At 58.6% G+C, this 19,672-nt stretch overlaps 1 protein-coding gene across 9 annotated transcripts; it reads right to left on the bottom strand.

The window, feature by feature from the left end:
- Window positions 1-164: 164 nt before the first annotated feature.
- On the bottom strand, window positions 165-18,952 carry FTCD (formimidoyltransferase cyclodeaminase). Of its 9 annotated transcripts, none has more exons than XM_082459438.1 (14): window positions 18,806-18,926; window positions 17,978-18,161; window positions 17,204-17,332; window positions 16,331-16,419; window positions 16,073-16,252; window positions 14,921-15,058; window positions 14,703-14,834; window positions 9,386-9,447; window positions 8,903-9,032; window positions 8,645-8,806; window positions 5,221-5,264; window positions 4,883-5,021; window positions 4,190-4,285; window positions 165-440 (listed from the first exon to the last, which is right to left on the bottom strand). In XM_082459438.1, the coding sequence occupies exons 1-14, from the start codon at window positions 18,857-18,859 to the stop codon at window positions 426-428; spliced, it is 1,554 nt and encodes a 517-aa protein (XP_082315564.1). In that variant the 5' UTR covers window positions 18,860-18,926; the 3' UTR covers window positions 165-425. The 9 variants fall into 9 exon arrangements, with proteins under 9 accessions (XP_082315564.1, XP_082315566.1, XP_082315563.1 ...); XM_082459440.1 differs by lacking the exon at window positions 165-440 and adding an exon at window positions 2,854-3,083 and having other exon boundaries at window positions 18,806-18,927; XM_082459437.1 differs by lacking the exon at window positions 165-440 and adding an exon at window positions 2,854-3,103 and having other exon boundaries at window positions 8,963-9,032; window positions 18,806-18,925.
- Window positions 18,953-19,672: the final 720 nt, after the last annotated feature.

The raw sequence follows: 19,672 nt of genomic DNA on the forward strand, positions 1-19,672 counted from the left end.
TAATTTGTAGGAGCTTTTCTATTGGTCATAGTAACTCTACCTGTTATCTATATTGGGTTTTTTCCTTCCAATAGGTTCTTGACATTTACTTTGGGATATGATGTCTTTTACCAAAACAAGTTTTGGGGGGGTTTTGGGGTTTTTTTAAATAAATTTATTTTATTTTTGGCTGTGTTGGGTCTCGTTGCTGCACGCAGGCTTTCTCTAGTTGCGGCGAGTGGGGGCTACTCTTCGTTGCGCTGCGTGGGCTTCTCATTGCAGTGGCTTCTCTTGTTTCAGAGCACGGGCTCTAGGCGCACGGGCTTCAGTAGTTGGGGCACACAGGCTCAGTAGCTGTGGCTCGCGGGCTCTAGCGCACAGGCTCAGTAGTTGTGGCGCACGGGCTTAGTTGCTCTGCGGCATGTGGGATCTTCTCGGACCAGGGCTCAAACCCGTGGACCCTGCATTGGCAGGCAGATTCTTAACTACTGAGCCACCAGGGAAGCCCACAAAACAAGTTTTTAAATTTTCAGATAGTAAGACTTCCCTGTAAAACATTTGGGTTCTCTGCCTTGCTCAAGGAGGATATACTCCCCAAATCATTTTCTCTTAATATCTTGTATGGTTACCTAGCAAGTACGTTCATACTTTTTGTTTTTCCATGTGCACAGCCTGTCTGGAAGGAATTTCAGAGTGTGATGACTTTTCCAAATTATTTTTAACGGGAACTTCCTGGAGGCAGGAGGCTACAAACACAAACACGTGAACATATATTCTTCATTCTTCCTTCACTACGTAAAGAGAGCAGATCAAATGCAGCCGAGGACGCCCCCCGGGAAGGAGCTGGAGGCTGGTGGATATTTAGGGCCAGTCTAGTGCCCAATAGAAAAACAGGCTACGCACATGAACTGACTACAGAAAAGGAAATCCATCATTAATGATATGAAGAGACAGTCAACCTCAGATATAACAAAAGATAATTAAACCATACTGACACCCATCTTCCACCTCTCAAGGCAAAACCCCCAAAGTTTGACAATACACTCAGTTGGGAAGTGTATCTGTCAGCTGCTGCTACATAACAACCAGCCACGACGTCTCATGGATGGGACAGTTGAAATTTATTTCATTCCGGAATCAGCCAGGGCAGCTCTGCTTAAGACTCCTGGGGCTGCCTCAGGCCCGACTCTCGCCAAGGGGCTGTGGGTCAGTGGGGAGGCTCAGGCCAATGGCAGTGGCCACCTGGGGAAAGCCGTCCTCCAGTGGAGGTCAGGGGTTCCCAGACAGGCAACAGGTGAGAAACGGGGAGTCTCCTCTGGCCCGGTCGGCACCGTGCTCACCCCCTCAGCCCCCATCCCAGCATCTGAGAGCTGGGGACACACTCCACCGTCAGTGGTGAGAACTGGGGCTCCTCCAAACTCTGCCACAGGGACAAGGGGGGATTGAGTGCAGTGGTGCAGCTGCTCGGGAGGGTGACACCCCGGGACTCAGCAGTCCCCCCACCCTGTGAGCCTTGTGCAAGATGCACGCAAGGTGGAGAGACACAGCAGATACCGAGGGCACACACGACCCCGTTTACCCAAATGTCAGCCCACAGGGAAAACTGAGCCTTTGTGTGGGAAGTGTGCACTTGTGTCGGACGGCCTACAGGAAACCAGAGTGCGGTCACTGTGGAGCAGGGCCGTTGGGGTCAGGGGTCAGGGTGAGGAGTCCGTGACGGGGAGAGGGCCGATCAGGACATGCACCTTCCTGAATGTATCTTCTATTTCACAATGAAATGGTGAAGGAAATACGGGGAAAGGATGAGTGAATAAAGTAAGTATTAAGTAGGAGTCTCTAAAATAAATGCTGATGTGAAAGGGCTCCGGGCTATGGCCTCTAGGCTAACGTGTTAACTAGGAACAAAAGTCAGCATTTGATCTGCTCTCTTAACGCAGTCAAGGAAGAATGAAGAGTATATATTCACATGTGTTTATGTTTGCATAAACACTGAATGGGCGCAAAGAGGGAATTCAGTGATTTCCTGAAGAGGTTCCGAAAGGGCTGCCGGGGGCCAGGTGGTGGGGACCCCGCACAGCCCTGGTGTTTGAACTAGCGACGCGTTGCCTATTTTAAAAGACCAGGTTGGGGCCCTCCTGCAGCTCCTGGTGTCGCCTGCATCTCCTATAGTAGCGCCGACGCTCGCGCACTTACAGCTCCAAGCCTCAAGGATGCTGCCCTACCGGGGCAACACGGCCGCCTGCCCGGGCCTCTCCCGCGATCCCCGCAGGGCCCCACACACACCTCCCGCCCCCCCCAGGATCCCGCGGCCCTCCCTCCGGCATCACCGGCTCGGCAGCCCCTGGACCAGGTCGATTGCCCCCAGCCCAGGGGGCTCTCCGCCACACCCCCACCTCCCTCACTGCCCAGGCCCTCAGGGACCCTCCTGGGACCCCCACCACCGGGCCTCGGCCCCCGAGCTTCCACTGAGGGAAGTCAGTGCCCAGTGCCCGGGACCCCCCTCCCGGAGCCCGGGTCCAGCACTTCGAGCTCTCCCGCCAGGACGCGGGACCCGGTCACACATCACCAGCGCCTCCCCAGGGACTCCCAACCCTCTGCTGCTCCTCACCGTCTCCTGCCCTGCGAGGAGCTGGCCTGGCCACCCTCATCTTGGCAGGTCTCCGCCCATCAGGCAGCGCGGCCTTCATCCCTCCATGTGACGCACTCTTTCCCCCAGGACCCCAGGTGCTCTGGGACCCTGTGTCACCTTGGGCTACGCCCCCATTTCCCCCCACCTGCCTCCCCACACTGGCACCTCACGGGGTCCCTGTCCCAGCTGCTCGGCTCAGCCCTCCCCCAGCCCACCCACTGGTCCCCTGCATGTACCCCACAGGCACCGGTGTGTCCTCACTTTACTGGAGGCCCCAGGTGATGGAAGGTGACACCACGAACCCCAGACACACCTGCCCCCCACACCCTCCCCTCTCTGGGCCCCATGGGATGTGTCTGGAGTGGCCTCAGGGGGAAGCAGTGTCCAGTGAGGTCCCCCGCCCGGCCGTCACTCCTGCCGGGCCTCCAGCTGGTCCAGCACCAGTGCCGCCTGGGTCTTGGCTTCCTGCAGGAGGCTGGAGATGCGCTGGCGGACCTGACAGACACAGGGGCCCCGTCACCACCCCGAGCCTGCCACCGACCCCACTGGCCCCACCTCCCCGCCACCTCCCTGGGCTGTCCACTCTGGGTGACCCCAAGCCCCTGACCGAGGGGCCCCCAGCTCCTCATGGATCTCTTGGTGGTGATGGGAGGGGCCCCTCTGTCTTTCCTGAGATTTGGGGCCAGCCAGCCCCCACCCTCCTGGTCTCCCCACTTTAGCCATGACTGCCAAGGGCAGGGCTATGTCTTGAGGCCCTAAGGGCCAGAGCTCAAGCGGCCCGTCCGTTATCTCAATGCCCCCATGGTGGACAGGGCCTTCCCTGATGGCCAAGCCCAGCTCGGCTGGAGAGGCAGGTGGGGACGGGCTGACCCTCGAAAAGGCCGTGCCGCTCCCATTCCGAGCCGCGAAATCACTTTTTAAAGATTGTCACAAAATCACAGAGACACATGGGCAGTGGCCGGGGCTGGGAATGGGGGTGACTGTGGGGCATCCTTTGGAGTGATGAGAATGGTCCAGATCTTGATAGCGGTGGTGGTCTCGCAACCGCGTAAGTGTGCCTAACGCCACTGAATTGCATCATCTAACACAGTGCGCTGCGTGTTTCGTGAATTTTCCTCCAATAAACAGTAACAATGAAATTATCACAGATGCTGAAGTGGGGTCATTGCTTAGGCTGGAGACTGTCCTTTGAGAGCCTGTGCTGCCAGTGCTACAGCCCAGCCCCCCTGGGAGAGACCCCAGCCCTGGCCAGAGCCCCCTGGGAGGGAGCTAGGGGGTGCCGGCAGGCCCCCAGGCCACCTGCCTCCACAGAGACGCTGAAAGACGGCCCCGGCCGTCCCCGACGCTTGCGTTCTGCGGGCCAGGCCTCGTCCACCTGCAGGAGCTGGAGGAACTTCTCGTCTGATGGACACTTCCCTCCCCGAGGGCCTGCTGGCCGGGTGCCCTGGGCCCCCAGCCCAGGGGGCTCTCCGCCACACCCCCACCTCCCTCACTGCCCAGACCCTCAGGGACCCTCTGGGAGCCACGGCCCAAGGGCAACCTCCAGTTCCGTCGGTGGGCCCGGCCCGCACCCCTGCCCACCTGGTCCTTAAACGCGTCATCGGTGACATCCTTCAGGTTGATGAGCACATTGAAATACGCACCAAACACCCCCGTCTCCAGGGCCTTCACTGCCACCTGCAACCGCCAAGGGGCAGGGCCGGCGTCAGTACCAGGGGGGCAGCAGGGCCTCGCCCTGCCCACTCCTCAGCCCAGGGACAGGGCCTGGGGGCCTCACGCCTCAGCCGTGAAGACGGCAAACTGAGCAGCCCAAGGGCTCCCTCCCGGTGGCAGGGCCGGCCCTCTCCCGACAGAGACAAGCAGCTCGGCCCGGCCCCTCCAGAGACGGATGACGACCAGCCCGAGGAGACGAGGTTCCTCCCCTCAGGACGGGCTGCGGACACGCAGAGCCGGCCCTGCGGTTCCTGGTGCTGCGGACGGGGGGCCTGTGCACGTCTGCAAGCCCCTGGGTTTTCTGGAAGAGGGGCGGTGGGAAGGAGGGGAGGGACGGGGTCTGGGGGACGGTTAGGGTTGGCCTCTGGAGACACACTCGAGCTTCTGCTTCTCTCTGTCGCGCGACCTTGAACAGGACCTTAATGGGTGACGGAGCCGGCCCTGCGGGCTGAGACTGACCGAAACGCCCCGTGAGCGCTTGTGCCTGCCCGGCTTGGCGAAGAGCTGTGACGCCCAGTGACCCTCCGCACATCGCCCCTGCAGCGGGGCTCCGCCACGTACCTGCAGGTCCGACCGGCAGGCCAGGTTCACGCACAGGGCCAGCTCCTGCAGCGCCGGCCACAGCGACGTCACCATCTCCGCCAGCGCCAGGGGCACGGCCACCGCCCGCTTCAGCCCCTCCTGTAGGGCAGCCGCGCGTCTGGAAGCAGGAGGGTCAGTGGTTAGAGCCCAGGGCACCCGGGCACCGCTGGACCCACCTGATGGCTCCGCTGAGCAGACGGAAGCAGGGTGGGGACCACAGGGAAGCTGTTCTTCAATCACACACGCCCCAGAGGGGGGCTGACTGGTGCCCGGGCCTCCTGAGGCGCCCGGATGCCCGCAGCCGCCACTGTGCTCACCTGTCCTTGTCCTCAGGTGTGTTCTTGGGCAGCTTCGTTGCTTTCTGCCGGAGCAAACACAGAAACGTGCGGCTGACTGGCTGTGATGAGGGGACACGGAGCCTGGGGGAGGGAGGGGCTTCGCGCAGGGCCCACACCACCCCCGAGGTCGGTTCCGTGGATTAGAGCCCTGGGCCCCCGACAGAGGAGGGCAGGCGACCCGGCGCAAGGCCCCACGTTGTCAGTGCTGGAGGCTGGAGAGGAGGGTGGAGGGGAGCGGGTTCTCCAGCCCCAGGCCTCCCAGCCTCCAGGCGAGGCAACCGCACAACCCCCGAAGTCCTGGTGTAATGGTTCAGGCCGTGTCCCCGCATCCCCGAGGGGCCACACAAGCCAGGCCTCCTCTGAGGAGCCATCACCCCGTGTGTCACTCTCCTCGCCGCTGCCGGGCAGGCCTCCCCGGTCCCGCACCCCGCGCTGTGAGCACCTGTCCAGGCTCGCTCACTCACACCGGCGCCCGAGGCCTGCCCACGTGCCGGGTCCAAGGGCGTAGCTGGTGGGGAACGTGCCCTGCTGGTTTTGTAGGTTTCGCCAAATCTCCGCCCAAAAGCCGCTAACAGTCAGCTGGTCCATCAACCCTGCACGAGTGTAAAGGATCCCTGGACCCGACCTGAACCAGATTCGATCAGCATCCTGACCCGACCAGAACCAGATCCTGTGACCATCCTGACCCGACCTGAACCGGGTTCTGTCACCATCCTGATGTCTCCTAGCCTCCCCGGGCACCCCTCCGGCCGACTGTCTCCGGTGACACGTTTCTCTTTTCCACGTGGACCCACAGCAACTCCTCACGAACACGGGAACCTGCTGACTGCTGCAGACCCAGGTCGGGGAGCGGGGGCACGGGGGGCTCCACTGGGCAGAACTTTGCTGATTTTAGTCAAGTCTGACTTTCACGTGGCCACGTCTGTGTCTGGCTGAGGAGGGCTGCCCACCGCAGTTGGATTTATTTTCTGATTCACTGTGAGGTTTGTTTGGTGGGGAGGGAGGTACACAGCTAGCTTCCGACTCTGCCTAGAGATTGCTCATGTATTCGGTGGAAGATAAGGATATTTTCTTATTTTTGTTCAAAAGTCTGTCTTCTTGTTGCTCGGTGGGGACATAGACCAGTGCAGTATCTACCACACTCACATGTGTGTGTGTGTGCGTGTGTGTGTGTGTGATTGTTGGTCGGGTGTGTCTTCAGTCTAACCATTCTATTTTAGGTTTTCTCTAAACCACACCTCTTTGCTGACTATTTTTCTTTTTCTTTCCTGCCTTTTGATTAGATTTTCATTTTTCTACTGCCCCCCTCCAGTTGTTTTATACTTGTCTTATTTCTAATCTCTAGTGGTCAGAATTTTTAATATTTGTTTTTAATTATGTATTATTATTTATATGCACGCTGATGCTTCTACTCGAGCCCCTCTCAGCATCTGAAGTTCTTCAGACCACAGATGGCTAGAGGTACCCGGAGAGAAGTTCAATAATTCTGGCCTGGGGAGGCCGTTTAAACTAGGACACAACACCGAGGAAAGAGCAAAAGAAAGACTGAATATTCGACGACATAAAAACACAAGGCTCGTATGGTCAGAAACCAGTACAAGCAAAGTTGAAAGTCAAACAAGCTGAGACTCCCTGGCTTATGAAAAGTCCTAGTCAGCACTAAGCAAAACAGAGAAGAAAAGGACACCTCACCTTCCTGAAAAGGAAAGAAAACCGCTGCAAAAAGTATGAAAACGCTGCTCTCCCTGCCCCACCCACATGAGACGCTCGCACCAGGGCAGCAACAAGAGATGCACGTGACCACCAGGTCCAATGGCCGCGGCGTCGGGGTAAACAGCAGGAGGACCACTCCAGGGCTCGATCCACACAACCTCTGCCAGGGCCCCTGGGCAGCACCCTTCAAGTGGGGGACACACCCACCCTGGAGGGAAAGCCCTTCCCCGAGTCGCTCCTACAGCCCGTCCACCGAGTGCCCAGCGACGGAGGCCAGCTGTCCACACAGCCTGTCCCAGGTGCCGACTGGACCTGGCCAGAATCCCCAACGGGGCTGGTCCAAGGCCTCCACTCCAGGCGTCCCCAGAACCCCGGGCCACTGAGCCGGGGGTGTCCCTGCTCCAGGAGGACGTCAGGTGAAAGACGCAAGCTGCAACTGGACATCTGCCTGCCAGCATTTGTGTAAGAAAGGAAGAGAAAGGGGAACCCAGTTCTGCCCGAATGCACACAAACATCTCAGGGAGACGTACGCACTGGGGCTGCACCTGCTTGGGCGAGGGGACGGGGCGGACGGGGGGCAGCTCACCAGCTGCCCTCTGCCCCTGTGAACTCTGAACCCCTGAGGCTTTCACCTATTTTAAAAAGCAAATAAACGAAATTAAAACGTAAAAGCGCATAGGGGAAAGGTGATCAGTCTCTGTACCCCGCCCCCAGGGACCCAGCTTCTGTCACAGGGTCACCTCCTCCCGCAATGCGACATCCTAGACTGTCCCCGTGCGGATGCGGCACTCACGTCGGGGCGCCCAGCCCAGCAGCCCCCGAGGTCGCCTCCCGAGGTCGCCCCCCGAGGTCGCCTGGCCCAGGTCCTCCTGCCCCACCCACCCCCCCACCCCCGAGGCGGCTCTGGATGCCTGCTGTCTGCTGAGAGCTCATTCCTTCCCAGGCGTGTCTTCCTACCCCCGTGGGGTCCAAGCGCCCTCACTCCCGCCCCTCCCGGGTCCTCTCTGCTGGATCTGCCCTCAGACACGCCTGGGGCTTCTTGACCTTCCTGCAAGTTCCCCATCCCCCGCCCGGTCTGATGGACGTCCCTCCTCCGCTGCCCCCTGGATGGGCACTCCCTGGAGGCAGCCGCCCACATCCTGTGCTGCTGAAGGTGCCCGGCTCCCCGGGGGCCCTTTGTGTCTCGTGGCTGAACGTCTTCTCTGATCTCCGAGACCATGACCCTCGGCATTTCTTCTGTGAAGATTCCTGTTCCCGCCCTTCCCGGGATGGGAGCTCTTCCTTGGGGACCTTGCTTTTCCTCCGGCATCTGCAGGTCTGGGTGTCGCCCATCAGCGGGACTCAGGGACGTGGGCAGGGGGACGCTGAGCCTGGCTGACCCTCAGAACAGGTGCCCTTCTCGGCCCTCCCCCAGCCTGCAGAGACCCCGACCTGCAGTCACGCCTGCACCACACCCGCCGGGCTTGGCCCTGCACGAGCGGGGGAGGGGGGCCCAAGAGGGGCCAGACCACTGTCTCCTCCCTCCAGCCCCCGGCGTCTACAGACACCTGTGCTCGTGGCAGCCCCTCCCCCTCCCCCTGTGACCCTGACCCACTTGTCTCTCCTCCGGACCCCGTACTGTCCACCGACCCCACTCGCCCTCGGGGCTGCCTCTGCGGGGCTGGTGGTGGAGGCCCGCCTGCACGCTCACCAGGTAGGCCTCGAAGGCCCGGGCGTCGGCGTCCACCATCGCCGTCAGCTCAGCCCAGGCCGCGTGGAAGGGGGGAATCAGGCGCCGCAGGGTCGCGTCCAGGTGTTCGAACTGGCGCCGCCCGTAGGTCATCAGGCCGGCCATGGAGGCGAGCGCGGCGCCCTGGGGAGAGCGCCCTGTGCGTGGGACCGGCCCCAGGCCGGGCGACGCCCCCAACCCCGGCCGTCCGCCCTGCATCCTCGCCCCGGCCCCACTCACCATGGCTGCACTGGCTGCGGCCACGGAACCGCCCCCTGGGGCTGCCGAGCGGGCGCCCACCTCACGGACGAAGGTGCGCAGGGGCTGGTCGACCAGGCTCTGCTCTGGGCCGGCCTCGGGGACCAGGTACCTGCAGGGATGCGGCAGCTGGGAGTGAGGGTCTGCTTCGTGCAGGGGCGGGGACAGGGAGGGGGCGGACAGGGCCCCGGGTCGTTGCAGCCAGGCCGCAAGGGTGGGGTCAGCCAGGCCGGGAGCCCCTGACTCGCACCAGTGGGGTGGGGGCAGGGATGTGGGCCCGATATGCAGAGTGGCTGCCCCGGGGAGGGGCTGTGACCAGCCAGGAGCTGCGTGAGGACAGAGTGGCACCTTGTCGCGGCCCCACTGGGCCCCCCAGCAAGCTCCCAGCCCCACGCCTGGTGACAGAGCAGAGCTCTGGAGGACTGAGGGGGCCTCCACGCAGGGGCGGGGGGCGGGGCTGCTCACTCGATGATCCGCTCCTTGGGGTTGAAGGGGGACAGGGAGTCCAGGCCCAGCCGGTTCACCACCTGCAAGAGGGGCCGGTGACTGGAGTCCCCTTGATCGCAGGTCCCACCCCTGCCGCCCGCGGGGCGCCCTGCCCTGGTCGGGAGCCTGCAGGGGCACAGCTGTCGCACCCCATGCCCGCCAGCAGCCCTGCCGACTGAAGGCCTCGCCCAGAGCAGGCGCCCTGCCTGGCCTCCGGACACACCACCCGCCCACCGTGCTGCCCCAGCGAGACCAAGGCCCGTGGTGACCCCATCCTGCCCGCACAGGAGCCTGCGCTGGAAAGGGGCCAAGAAAACTGCCTCTTTGGACAGGATTCCAGCTCCTCGGGTGTCAGGGTCTCTCTGGTTCTTAAAGGCCGGGAGCTGCCTGATCTGCCCAAATGTGAGACTTGATATGTGAGGACAAGTGAATTTTACCCGAATTCAAAATCAAGTTGGAAATGTCCCCATTTCGGAGTAGAATTCTTTCCACCAAAAAACACTCAGGACACTTTATGATGCTCGATGCCGTCAGCACAGTCCCAGCCCCTCTGAGCCACACAGGTGACACGTTCCACACAAAATAGAAAGTGACAAGTGCAGCTTGAGGAAACGAAGCAGCAGGTCCCAGGGGATGGTCATGAGGTCTCCCTGAGGACGCGGAAATGGGGCAGAGAGCGCCCGAGAGCTGGCGGTAGAGCCAGCAAGCGGCCCGCCTGCCGCAGAAAACCTCAGAATGAGGAACAGGACTGTCAGGGTGGAATTCAGCTCCTGGCAAAGCCGGCAGAACATAAAGGAAGCCATTCACAGCCAGAAGCGACCAGAAATGCCTGGAAAGACCTCCTCTCCCAGAAGCTGGGTCCACCCTGGAGACATCTGAGACCTCTCACGAGCAGGGGAGGTCTCGAGCCCTCAAGAGCTGGGTCAGACGGGAGACCCTTGAAAGAGGACATCTCCAGGGATGAATTTGGGAAAACCGCCCATCACAGGAAATATTGGGATACTTCCCAGTCTCGGCCTTCCGTTTGGTGAAGCACGAAAAAAATCTTTCCTGGGAATTCTAACCTGACGGGGAGGTGGGCCACCGTTCACACAGAATTCTCTTCCTGTGTGGCTCCAAAGCTGCAAGCAAAGGGCTCATCTAAAGTGGTCCAAGCATCTAACAGAGGCAAACACAAACTAAACCAGGCGACCAAGAATTACCGCAGACGAGACTCTAAAGAACAGGCAGTCACAACCAAACATCACCAAGCACAGGAAGAAGCATCACCGCGAGAATCCGCAGACACACAGTTTGCAGAATCAGACCTGCAAAGACTGCAGACCTCAGAACTTTCAGTTAAAAAATATAAAATAATATGTTTTAAAAGACAGTAGACAGCGTCAAACACATTAATAAGGAATAAATAAATGTGGGAGAGGTGAAAGCTTCTTACAGAAAAAGGATGAAGTTAGAAAACTCTCCATGCTCCTAATACTTGTGGCTGGAATTTTAAGAGGAACAGGTCATTTACACATTCTTAAACTACCTCCCCAGGGAGTTCTTATTAAAACAAAAGGAAAACAGAAACACTGCAGTGATAACCCTGGGTCGGGGATACCAGCTTGACCAGAGGACCCAGGTAACGCCCTGAGGGGGACACTCCGTCACTTCTGAGCTGCTCCTGCCAGAAACGCACAAGCACACCCAGCCCTGAGACAGGCCAGACCAGCACCCAGCGAGCGGCGCTTCACAAGCCACCAGCCGGTGCTCCACAGCCCGTCACGGTCAAGGAAAGACGGGGAGAACTGGGGACCTGATCCAGATTAAAGGCCATAAAAGACAAGCCACCCGAACCCACGGCTGGTCTGGGGCAGACCATGGAGAGGGGGGACACTGATGCGATTTGACTACGGTCTGCAGATTAGATACCAGGTTGTACCATGCTGGATTTCCTGGTTTTGATCATTGCACTGTGATGGGTAAGAGAACTTCCTTGATCTTAAGAATTACACCCTGAATAAACAAGGGGTAAAGGGCACAGTGTCTTCAGTCTACTTTAAAATGGTCCAGGAAAAAATATGATTATGCGTGGAATACAGAAAAGGAGTGATACAGCGGATGGGGCAAAATGCAACAATAGGTGAATCTGGAGAGTATAAAAGAGTTCCTGGTACTGTTCTTGCACCTCTTCTGTGAGTAGGAAATTACATCAAAATAAGAAGTTACACAAAACTTTGTAACCGCTAGAAAGAGAATAGACCCAGCCATAAACTGCATCAGTGATTGCAAAGTGAAGCCTGAGAAAACCACAGTGAATACGGGGGAAAGAAAGTACAAAAAAGACAGAATATGTGGAAGAAAATGCTACCGCGGTGTAACGGGTGTCGGTAAAGTGAACGGACCAAAAACTGGATCAAAAATACAATAGAAGAAAATATTCCTGAAGCTAAACAAGAATGAACCTGTGAATCACAAGAAACCCTGTTCCAGAGAAAAAAATGATGCAGAGTAATCCACAGCAAGACTCTTATGGCAGAGTCATTGAATTTCACGGATAAAGATGGAATTCTTCAAGCATCCAGGAGAAAGAACCGGTCACCAGGGGTGGGGAGATAACTAGATGGCCTTAGACCTCCCCACGGGGACACTTATTCCAAAAGGTGGTAAAGATGTGTTTGCAACATTCTCAGGAAAAGACATGTGACTTGAGGTTTTGGTTGTCCTACTGTCTTGCAAGCATAAAGTCACAGAAAGACATTCCCAAACATGCCAGAACCCACAGAATAAAGCCCCTATGAGCCTTTCTTTAAAACTCTGCTTGTTTGTGAAATCCAGCCGGACAGATGGGAAAGGACAGAGATGCATAGTGACCTCCCTCGTGTATAGAACCAAGATTAAATATCTGTGGATATTTAATATGTGTGGATATGGTTACAGAAGGTAAATGTTATACAGCTGACAATGTAAAAATAACAACAAAGCAATTTAAATCTGGAACAGAGATGACCACTCACACAAGTGCATTAATTTTTTTGTCTCTCTTCACCAAGAGTCAACAGACATTGTCTAACATTGATAAAGAGCTAAAGGATTAAATACATTATTTAAACTTAAAAAGTTAAACACCTAGAACTAATAAATGAATTCAGCAAGGTAGCAGGATACAAAGTCAACACACAAAGGTCAGTGCATTTCTAAACACTAACAGTGAACAATCCGAAAAAGAAATTACAAAAACAATTCTGTTTTCAAAAGCATAAAATACTTAGGAATTAATTAACTTAACCAAGGAGGTGAAAGACTACAATGAAAACTACAAAACATGATGAAAGAAGGCAAAGACAGGTGAAGGGGAACACAGCCCACGTCCAGGGCTGGAAAGACGGGGCTGTAAGACAGCACCACCGCCCAAAGTGGCCCGCGGAGTCAGTGCGAGCCCCGTCACGTCCTGACAACGTCTTTTGCAGAAATAGGAAACCCCATCCTGGACACTGGTGACAGCTGCACAACTTTATACACATACACCAGTGGCCAGTACACTTAAAAATGGTTAAGATGACAAATTTTATGTCATGTCTATTTTACCATAATTTAAACAACTGAAAAAATATTTAAGCACCAAAATAACCAGCTCCCTAAAAAATAGCACAAGTCTAAAAAATGAGGAAATAGAGAAGGAAGAAAAGACAGCAGTAAATGCTGTGTAGTTACTTTCTCATTCATTTTCTGTGTCTAATGTTACGGGAATGTAGATTATTTTCTTAAAGTGTATATTATGCTTTCAGATGATTATTTCTTCAAAGCTACACAATTGAGTATAAGTTCTGTTGGTTTCTGCCAGCCAGCAAAAGGCAGACCTCCCTCTACCGCACTTCACAGATAGTACGTTTTTGACAAATTGAAGGTTTGTGGCAACCCTGCTTCAAGCAAGTCTATTGGCACCATTTTTCCAACAGCATTTGCTCACTTTGTGTCTCTGTGTCACATTTTGGTAATTCTTGCAGTATTTCAAATCCTCCACCGGCACAAAGATCACAACTCTCTGTAAGCTCAGATGATGGCTAGCATTTTTTAGCAATAAAGTACTTTTAAAGTAAGTATGTACACAGCTTTTTTAGACATAATAGTATTGCACACTTAATAGACTACAGTCTAGTATAAACATAACTTTTATACACACTAGGAAACCAAAAAAATCGTGTGAGTTGCTTTATTGTGATATTTGCTTTATTGAAGTGGCCTAGAACCAAAGCTATGCTATTTCCAAGGTGCCTGTATTGACAAAAATTAAGTCAAACTGATACATTTGGATAAAATTTTTAAATTAATAAATCAAAAAATAGAGATAAATATATTATTATAAGGTAATTACCAGAATTCCTAAAAATAGACTCCTCCATACAGCCCAAAGGAAACCACACACTCTCATGCCTAAAACTAGGACAAAAGTAAGTCCAGACATACCTGCTAAATTAGCAGATACAAAAGGATAAACCCAACTGCCAAAAGACAAAAGCTTTCAGAAAGGGCTTCCCTGGTGGCACAGTGGTGAAGAATCTGCCTGCCGATGCAGGGGACACGGGTTCGAGCCCTGGTCCGGAAGGATCCCACACACCGCGGAGCAACTAAGCCCGTGTGCCACAGCTACTGAGCCTGTACTCTAGAGCCCCTGAGCCACAACTACTGAAGCCACCGCAATGAGAAGCCCACGCACCGCAACGAAGAGTAGCCCCCGCTCAACACAACTAGAGAAAGCCCACGCGCAGCAACGAAGACCCAATGCATCCAAAAATAAATAAATAAATAAATAAAAATAAGTTTTAAAAAAACTTTCAGAGAAATCCAATCACGCGTTCATTGTAAGAAACGCCCTCAAGTCAAAATGACTCAGAGGCCAGAGCAACAGGACTGAGAAGGACGGCCACACCCAGAGCAGGCGGTAGGACCTGGGACCAAAGGAACAACTTTGTGAATAACCCATGGACACTAGATTCACGCACCCAAATCCCAACAGGCAGGGAGCGGACGAGGGGCAGGTCCTTCCATCCGCAGGATGCGGCTCCAGGACCGGCACCAGGCCCGTCCTCTCCGCTGAGGTTTCACAAGACTGAACACATTTTAGGTCACAGAGAAAACCTCAACAGTGTCCCCCAAGTGAAGACAGTGTGATCTCAACTTCCAGGCACAGACAATAAAACAAAGAAGGAGGAGGAGGAGGCCTGGCCCCGCAGACAGTGCCCCAGGCCTGGGGTGCAGATGCCCGGAGCCCCCGACCTGCTCCCTCTCCCTGACACACCCCCCTAGCCCCACCCACCAGCCGGAGCCGCTGCCCCTCCTCCAGGACGAAGAGGTTCTCCTTCTCGCAGTAGAAGGCGGCCACGTCCAGCAGGGCCTTCAGAGGCACGAGGCCCACCAGCTGCGAGCCCACCACCGGGAGGCTCAGCCCCTGCAGAGGTCAGAGGTCGGAGGTTGGGGAGTCAGCGCCCAGGGGGCTGGGCTTGAGAACGGGGGGACGGGACCCACCCTGCTCACCTGGGCTTCTCTGCAGGTCTCCTCGTAGACCGTGTGCAGCCCTGTGACCTCGAAGTCCAGGAGGTTCATAGACACCTGAGCCAGGTTCTTCTCATCCAGGTACCAGCCGATGCCCTGCACCTTTCTCAGGCGTCCTGGCTGTCGAGGACAAGGCTTGCCCAGCCCGGCCCGGCCCAGCCTCTCCCACACCCCGCAGTGAGAGCCCCTTGCCCCTGCATCCCCCAGCCAGCCCGAGGGCTCCCTCCCACCCCAGACACCCGGACGAGGGCGGCCGTGGCCTGAAGACTGTGCGGTGCGGCCGGGCAGCCGGCCTCAGGCGGTCTGCGCCTCACTGTTCCGTTCCCATCGGAGCCGGGAAAGGGCCCGCCCACCACGGGAAACCAAGGCCCCACGGGGTCAGTGCCGCGGTGCCCGCCCCGCACAAGCCACAGGCTCAGACCAGGCCCTGCGGCCCGGGCATCCCCGCCCACAGCCCTGTCCTGGGCGCGGGGCCCTGCCTCCCACCCCTTCCACCCCTTGCCCCAGAGGCCAGCTCCTGGCCCTCACTCCGTGGGGCGACTCAGTCTACCTCTCGGGGTTAGGTAGACTCTTGACTTCAGCAGAGCACAGAGAAGGATTGGGGAGTGGCTGTGTTTTTGTGTTGTGCTTGCAGACAACTGAGTGTTCGGCACGGAAGCTGGGCTCCCAGGCCCTCAGCTGCCTGGAAGGCCCAGGTCTCTGGGAGTGGGGCCTGACAGGTGGGCAGGGCCTCCTCCACCGGGTGTCTCTGTGTCTGTGTCCAACTCGAACTTTCTGCAGGAGCGATGCTCACACTAGGTGACAGCTATGATGGCTGACTTGGTGGATCAGGGCACCTGGGGGTACCTGGAAGTACCTGAGGCATCTGGAGGTACATGGGGGCACCTAGGGGTACCTGGGGTGCAGAAGCGGCTGTTTTCCTATCAGTGTAGAAATGATGCAGTTTTTTAACCACAGCTGCAGCCCTGCAGCTTCCATGGAAAATGTCCTTAAAGACCTGCTCCCTAACTTCAAACCCTGGAACCCCGACCCTGCCGGTCCCACGTGGCGTGGACACCGAGGTGGGCTGCTCAGCAGGTCCACACGCGGGGCATAGCCTTGGCCCTCTCCGGCGGCACCCCAGCGTGCCCTCACCCGGTCCTTGCCGCGGCCCTGCTCCCGCAGGTCGAGGGCGATGCGGTGCGCCTGCTCCCTGGTGCTGAGCAGGTTGATGTTGAACGCGATGAGGAACTTCCGCGCCCCCGTGACGGTGGCCCCCCAGCTGGGGACGAAGGAGCTGGGGCCGAAGTCGGGCGCCCACTCAGCCTGCTTGAGCTGGGGGGAGACCAGTGGGTGAGGGAAGGGGGGAGGAGGGCCCACCCCCAGACCGCCCCCTGGTAGGGGACACCGCACCTTCTCAGGCAGGGCCTCGTACTCCCCGGCCCGGATGGCCGGCAGAGACTGGCGGCTGGCCGTCCGTGCTGCCTCGCCGTACAGGTACACTGCAAGGGGCCTGGCCAGTCAGGCCTCGGCCGGCGGGCGCTGCAGGACCCCCATTCCCGCAGCTCCGTCTTGCTGGCAGCGCCCCCGTCTCTGAGCCCCGTCAGATGGGTGTGGGTGGTCGCTGATGGGCACTCTGTATGGGCCAGGACCCCTCCTCTGCCCACCCCCGCTGCCCCTGCACAGATGCCCCAGAAAAAAGCCATTGCCCGCCCTCAAGAGGGGCTGGAAGGATATTCGTGTTTCTCTCCAAAGTGCATTTTCGTTGAACGATCAACACACCCGTAAATTAAGGAACGAGGAGGAGAGAAAACAAAACTCACCACCAGCTCTGACACCTGCACAGGGCAGGTGACACCCGCCCCCCAGCCCGTCCATCAGGCACATCGCAGGGGGCTGGACCCGTGCCCGGGCTCACAGGTCCGCCAGCTGCCCGGTGCTGGGCTTTTCCTTGGTTTGGTTAATTCCCCGAAGAGACTGTTTAGGGCTCCCCATTCATCCTGCTCAAGTCCTTTACAGAGCGGCTACTCGGTCCCACTGCCTCCCTGACAACTGGGACCCTGTCCCTGTGGTTTGTCCCATTGCAGGAGAAGCAGGACATTGCTGCCTGTCAAAAACCTGCATGGTAGTGTTTTGGGGCTTTTTTCTTAAAATGCATTTTTAAGGATGCAAGAGCAGAGAACCTCAAGGGATGGCTGCTGTTGCTGCTGATGGGAACTGAAGTAAAGTGAGGAGGGGCCGGCTGGGGGAGCCCCTGGGATAGGCGCCCCTTCCCCAGGCACGCACCTGGCACGCCCAGCTCCTCTGCCAGCCGCTGGCCAAAGGCCTGAGCGCAGAGCGCGCATTCGTCCACGGTGACGCCCCGCACTGGGACGAAGGGGCACACGTCCAGGGCGCCCATCCGAGGATGCTCCCCTGCACAGAGACGGGGCTGAGGAAGCGGAGGCCCAGGTGCGGACCTCGGGGCGGGCCCGGCCCTCCGGCCCCCGCGCACGCACACCCGCACTGACCACAGGGCCCCGGGAGAAGCAGCCCCCGATTTCCGCGGCGTCTCAGGGGTGAACCCCTCCCTCCCCTAAGAGCCGAGAGGATAGCTCCGAGCCCTCAGGGAGGGGCGCCTTCACCCGGCTGCCTTACAGAGGGTCCTTCTCAGAACCCGAGTCCCGCTGCGGGTCAGATGGCGGCCCCCGCGCCCCCCTCCCCACAGGCGGTTCCTCTGAGATAAGCCTCCATCTCTCTTCACCAGTTGGGATCTCGTGTGAACTCCCTCCCCCGCTGTGGGCGTCCAGAGACCCTGCCCTTTTGACCAGCTCCCCGTGTGTCCACCGATCTTTGACCCTGCAGCCCAAAGAATGTGTTTGGCTTGTGGGCTGTTGACAGATCGGGCTGTGTCCCCCGCCCCCGCCCAGGGCCTGCACAGAGTGTGATCACCTCTCTACCAGCCACTCTAGGGCCCCCTGAAACGTGGACGGGGTCCAAGGAGCATCCAGCCAGCCCCATGGCCCCATGCCCTTGGCGAGTCCTGCGGGCGAGGCCGGCCGCGCGCACTCGGGCCCTCACCTCTGTGCCTGCTCATGTCGATGAGCCGGTGGGCGGCCCGGGCGGCGTTGAGGGCCCCCTCCACCACGTCCTCGGGGCGCCCCACGAAGGTGTAGACGGTGCGGTTGGTGGAGGGGCCAGCGTCCACGTCCAGCAGCACGCAGCCTGGGGTCTGCACCACCGCTTGGGAGATGGCGTCGATCACCTGGGGACAAAGCCAGGCCTGTGCCTCGATCTCCCCACGTGGAAGAGGGAGCGGGAGCTGCAGGGGCCATGCCCGCCCTGCCCCCATTCAGACATGATGCGGGGCGAGGACCTGGGCATAGGGGGGCAGGCACCCAGGCAGCACCCTCCGGAAGAAATCGAGGCAGGAAGCAGAACCTGGGCACAGGGGCTCTCAGGGCCCCGAGAAGGTGACCCACAGGCCAAGGTTACAGAGGGTCAGGGCCCCGGCCCCCAGGCCACCTGTGTCTGGGGTGGGGGAGCGTGAAGGGCCCGGAACCTTCCGAGGCAGCAGGAAGGCCTGCCCAGCTCTCTGTGCCTCAGTTTCCTGCAGGTCACGTGGGGATGAGAGCGGCGCCCGCCTCACAAGGTGGGGAAGGGAGACGGGGTACCCCCCGGGGACCCTGAAATGGCCCTGGGGGTCGGGCTTCAGGGGCCCTGTTTTCACACAAGAGGCCAAGTGACCCGCCCAGACCCCAGGCCCAGACCTGGGCCAGGACCTGCCTACCCGCCTGCTGCCCCCTTCCTCACCCTTTCCAGAGAAGATAATCCCCAAACCCCACACTGAGCCGCGTTCTCCTTGCCCTGAGCCCCCTACACTGCCCCCCGCCACCCCAGGTGCCTCACCTCCTGGTTCTTCCCCTCCGAGAAGTTGGGGACACATTCTACCAGCTGGGACATGGTCCAGGCCCTGCTCCAGACGCTCCTCTCACCAGCAGAGGTGGGAAGGAGGCCAGCGGGGCCTTTATGCCCTCGGGTGGCGCCCCACCCCGGGGCCAGGCTTCTTATTAACTGAGTAGATGGGGGAGGGGCAGAGCCAGGACCCCGAGAGGCTGCCAGCGGAGGGGGAGGACTGAGGCCTCCACCCACGTGGGCGTGGGCTCCGCCGAAGGAAGTGCCTGTGACCTGGACCCTCGGGGGAAAGTCCTCAGCTGGCGGCGGCCTCAGGTCAGCCCAGGCTTGAGGCCCAGCTGGGTCCAGGGTCCCCTGGTGACCCTCTGGGTGACCGTACGATGACCCTCCACGCCTTTTGTCTCTTGGCAGAACAGCCAAGCCTCAGGGCTGCAGGGGGATGAGAGGGACCGGCTGTGAGGCCCCGGCACTGGCCCTGGCTCTCAGCAGAGGTCAGCGCACCTGGTCGGGCAGGAGGCGGGGCAGGGGGTGAGTGTGTGCAGGTGCGTGTCGCTGCCGGAGGGGCGGGCTGTGCTCCCTGAGGCCGGAGGGCCGGAGGGTCCCCACAAGGGCGACGCACCCAGGTCAGCAGCACAGGGCCCTGAGCCCAGAGAGCCAGCTCGAGTCAACGCCGTCTTGAAGTCCTTCGTGATTTTTGAACAGGGCGGTGTTTCCATTCTGCAAAGGCCCATGGATCACATGGTCATCCTGGCAGCACACAGACCCCCACAGACCCCTGCCCCCCAAGAGCAGACTGCACCCATCCATGGTCCTCCCGGAAGCGGGCACCCCAGGTGGCCTTTGTGGGGTCAGCGTCTGCAG

Source organism: Balaenoptera physalus (assembly GCF_965194825.1).
Source record: "Balaenoptera physalus genome assembly, chromosome: 4".
Taxonomy (NCBI): domain Eukaryota; kingdom Metazoa; phylum Chordata; class Mammalia; order Artiodactyla; family Balaenopteridae; genus Balaenoptera; species Balaenoptera physalus.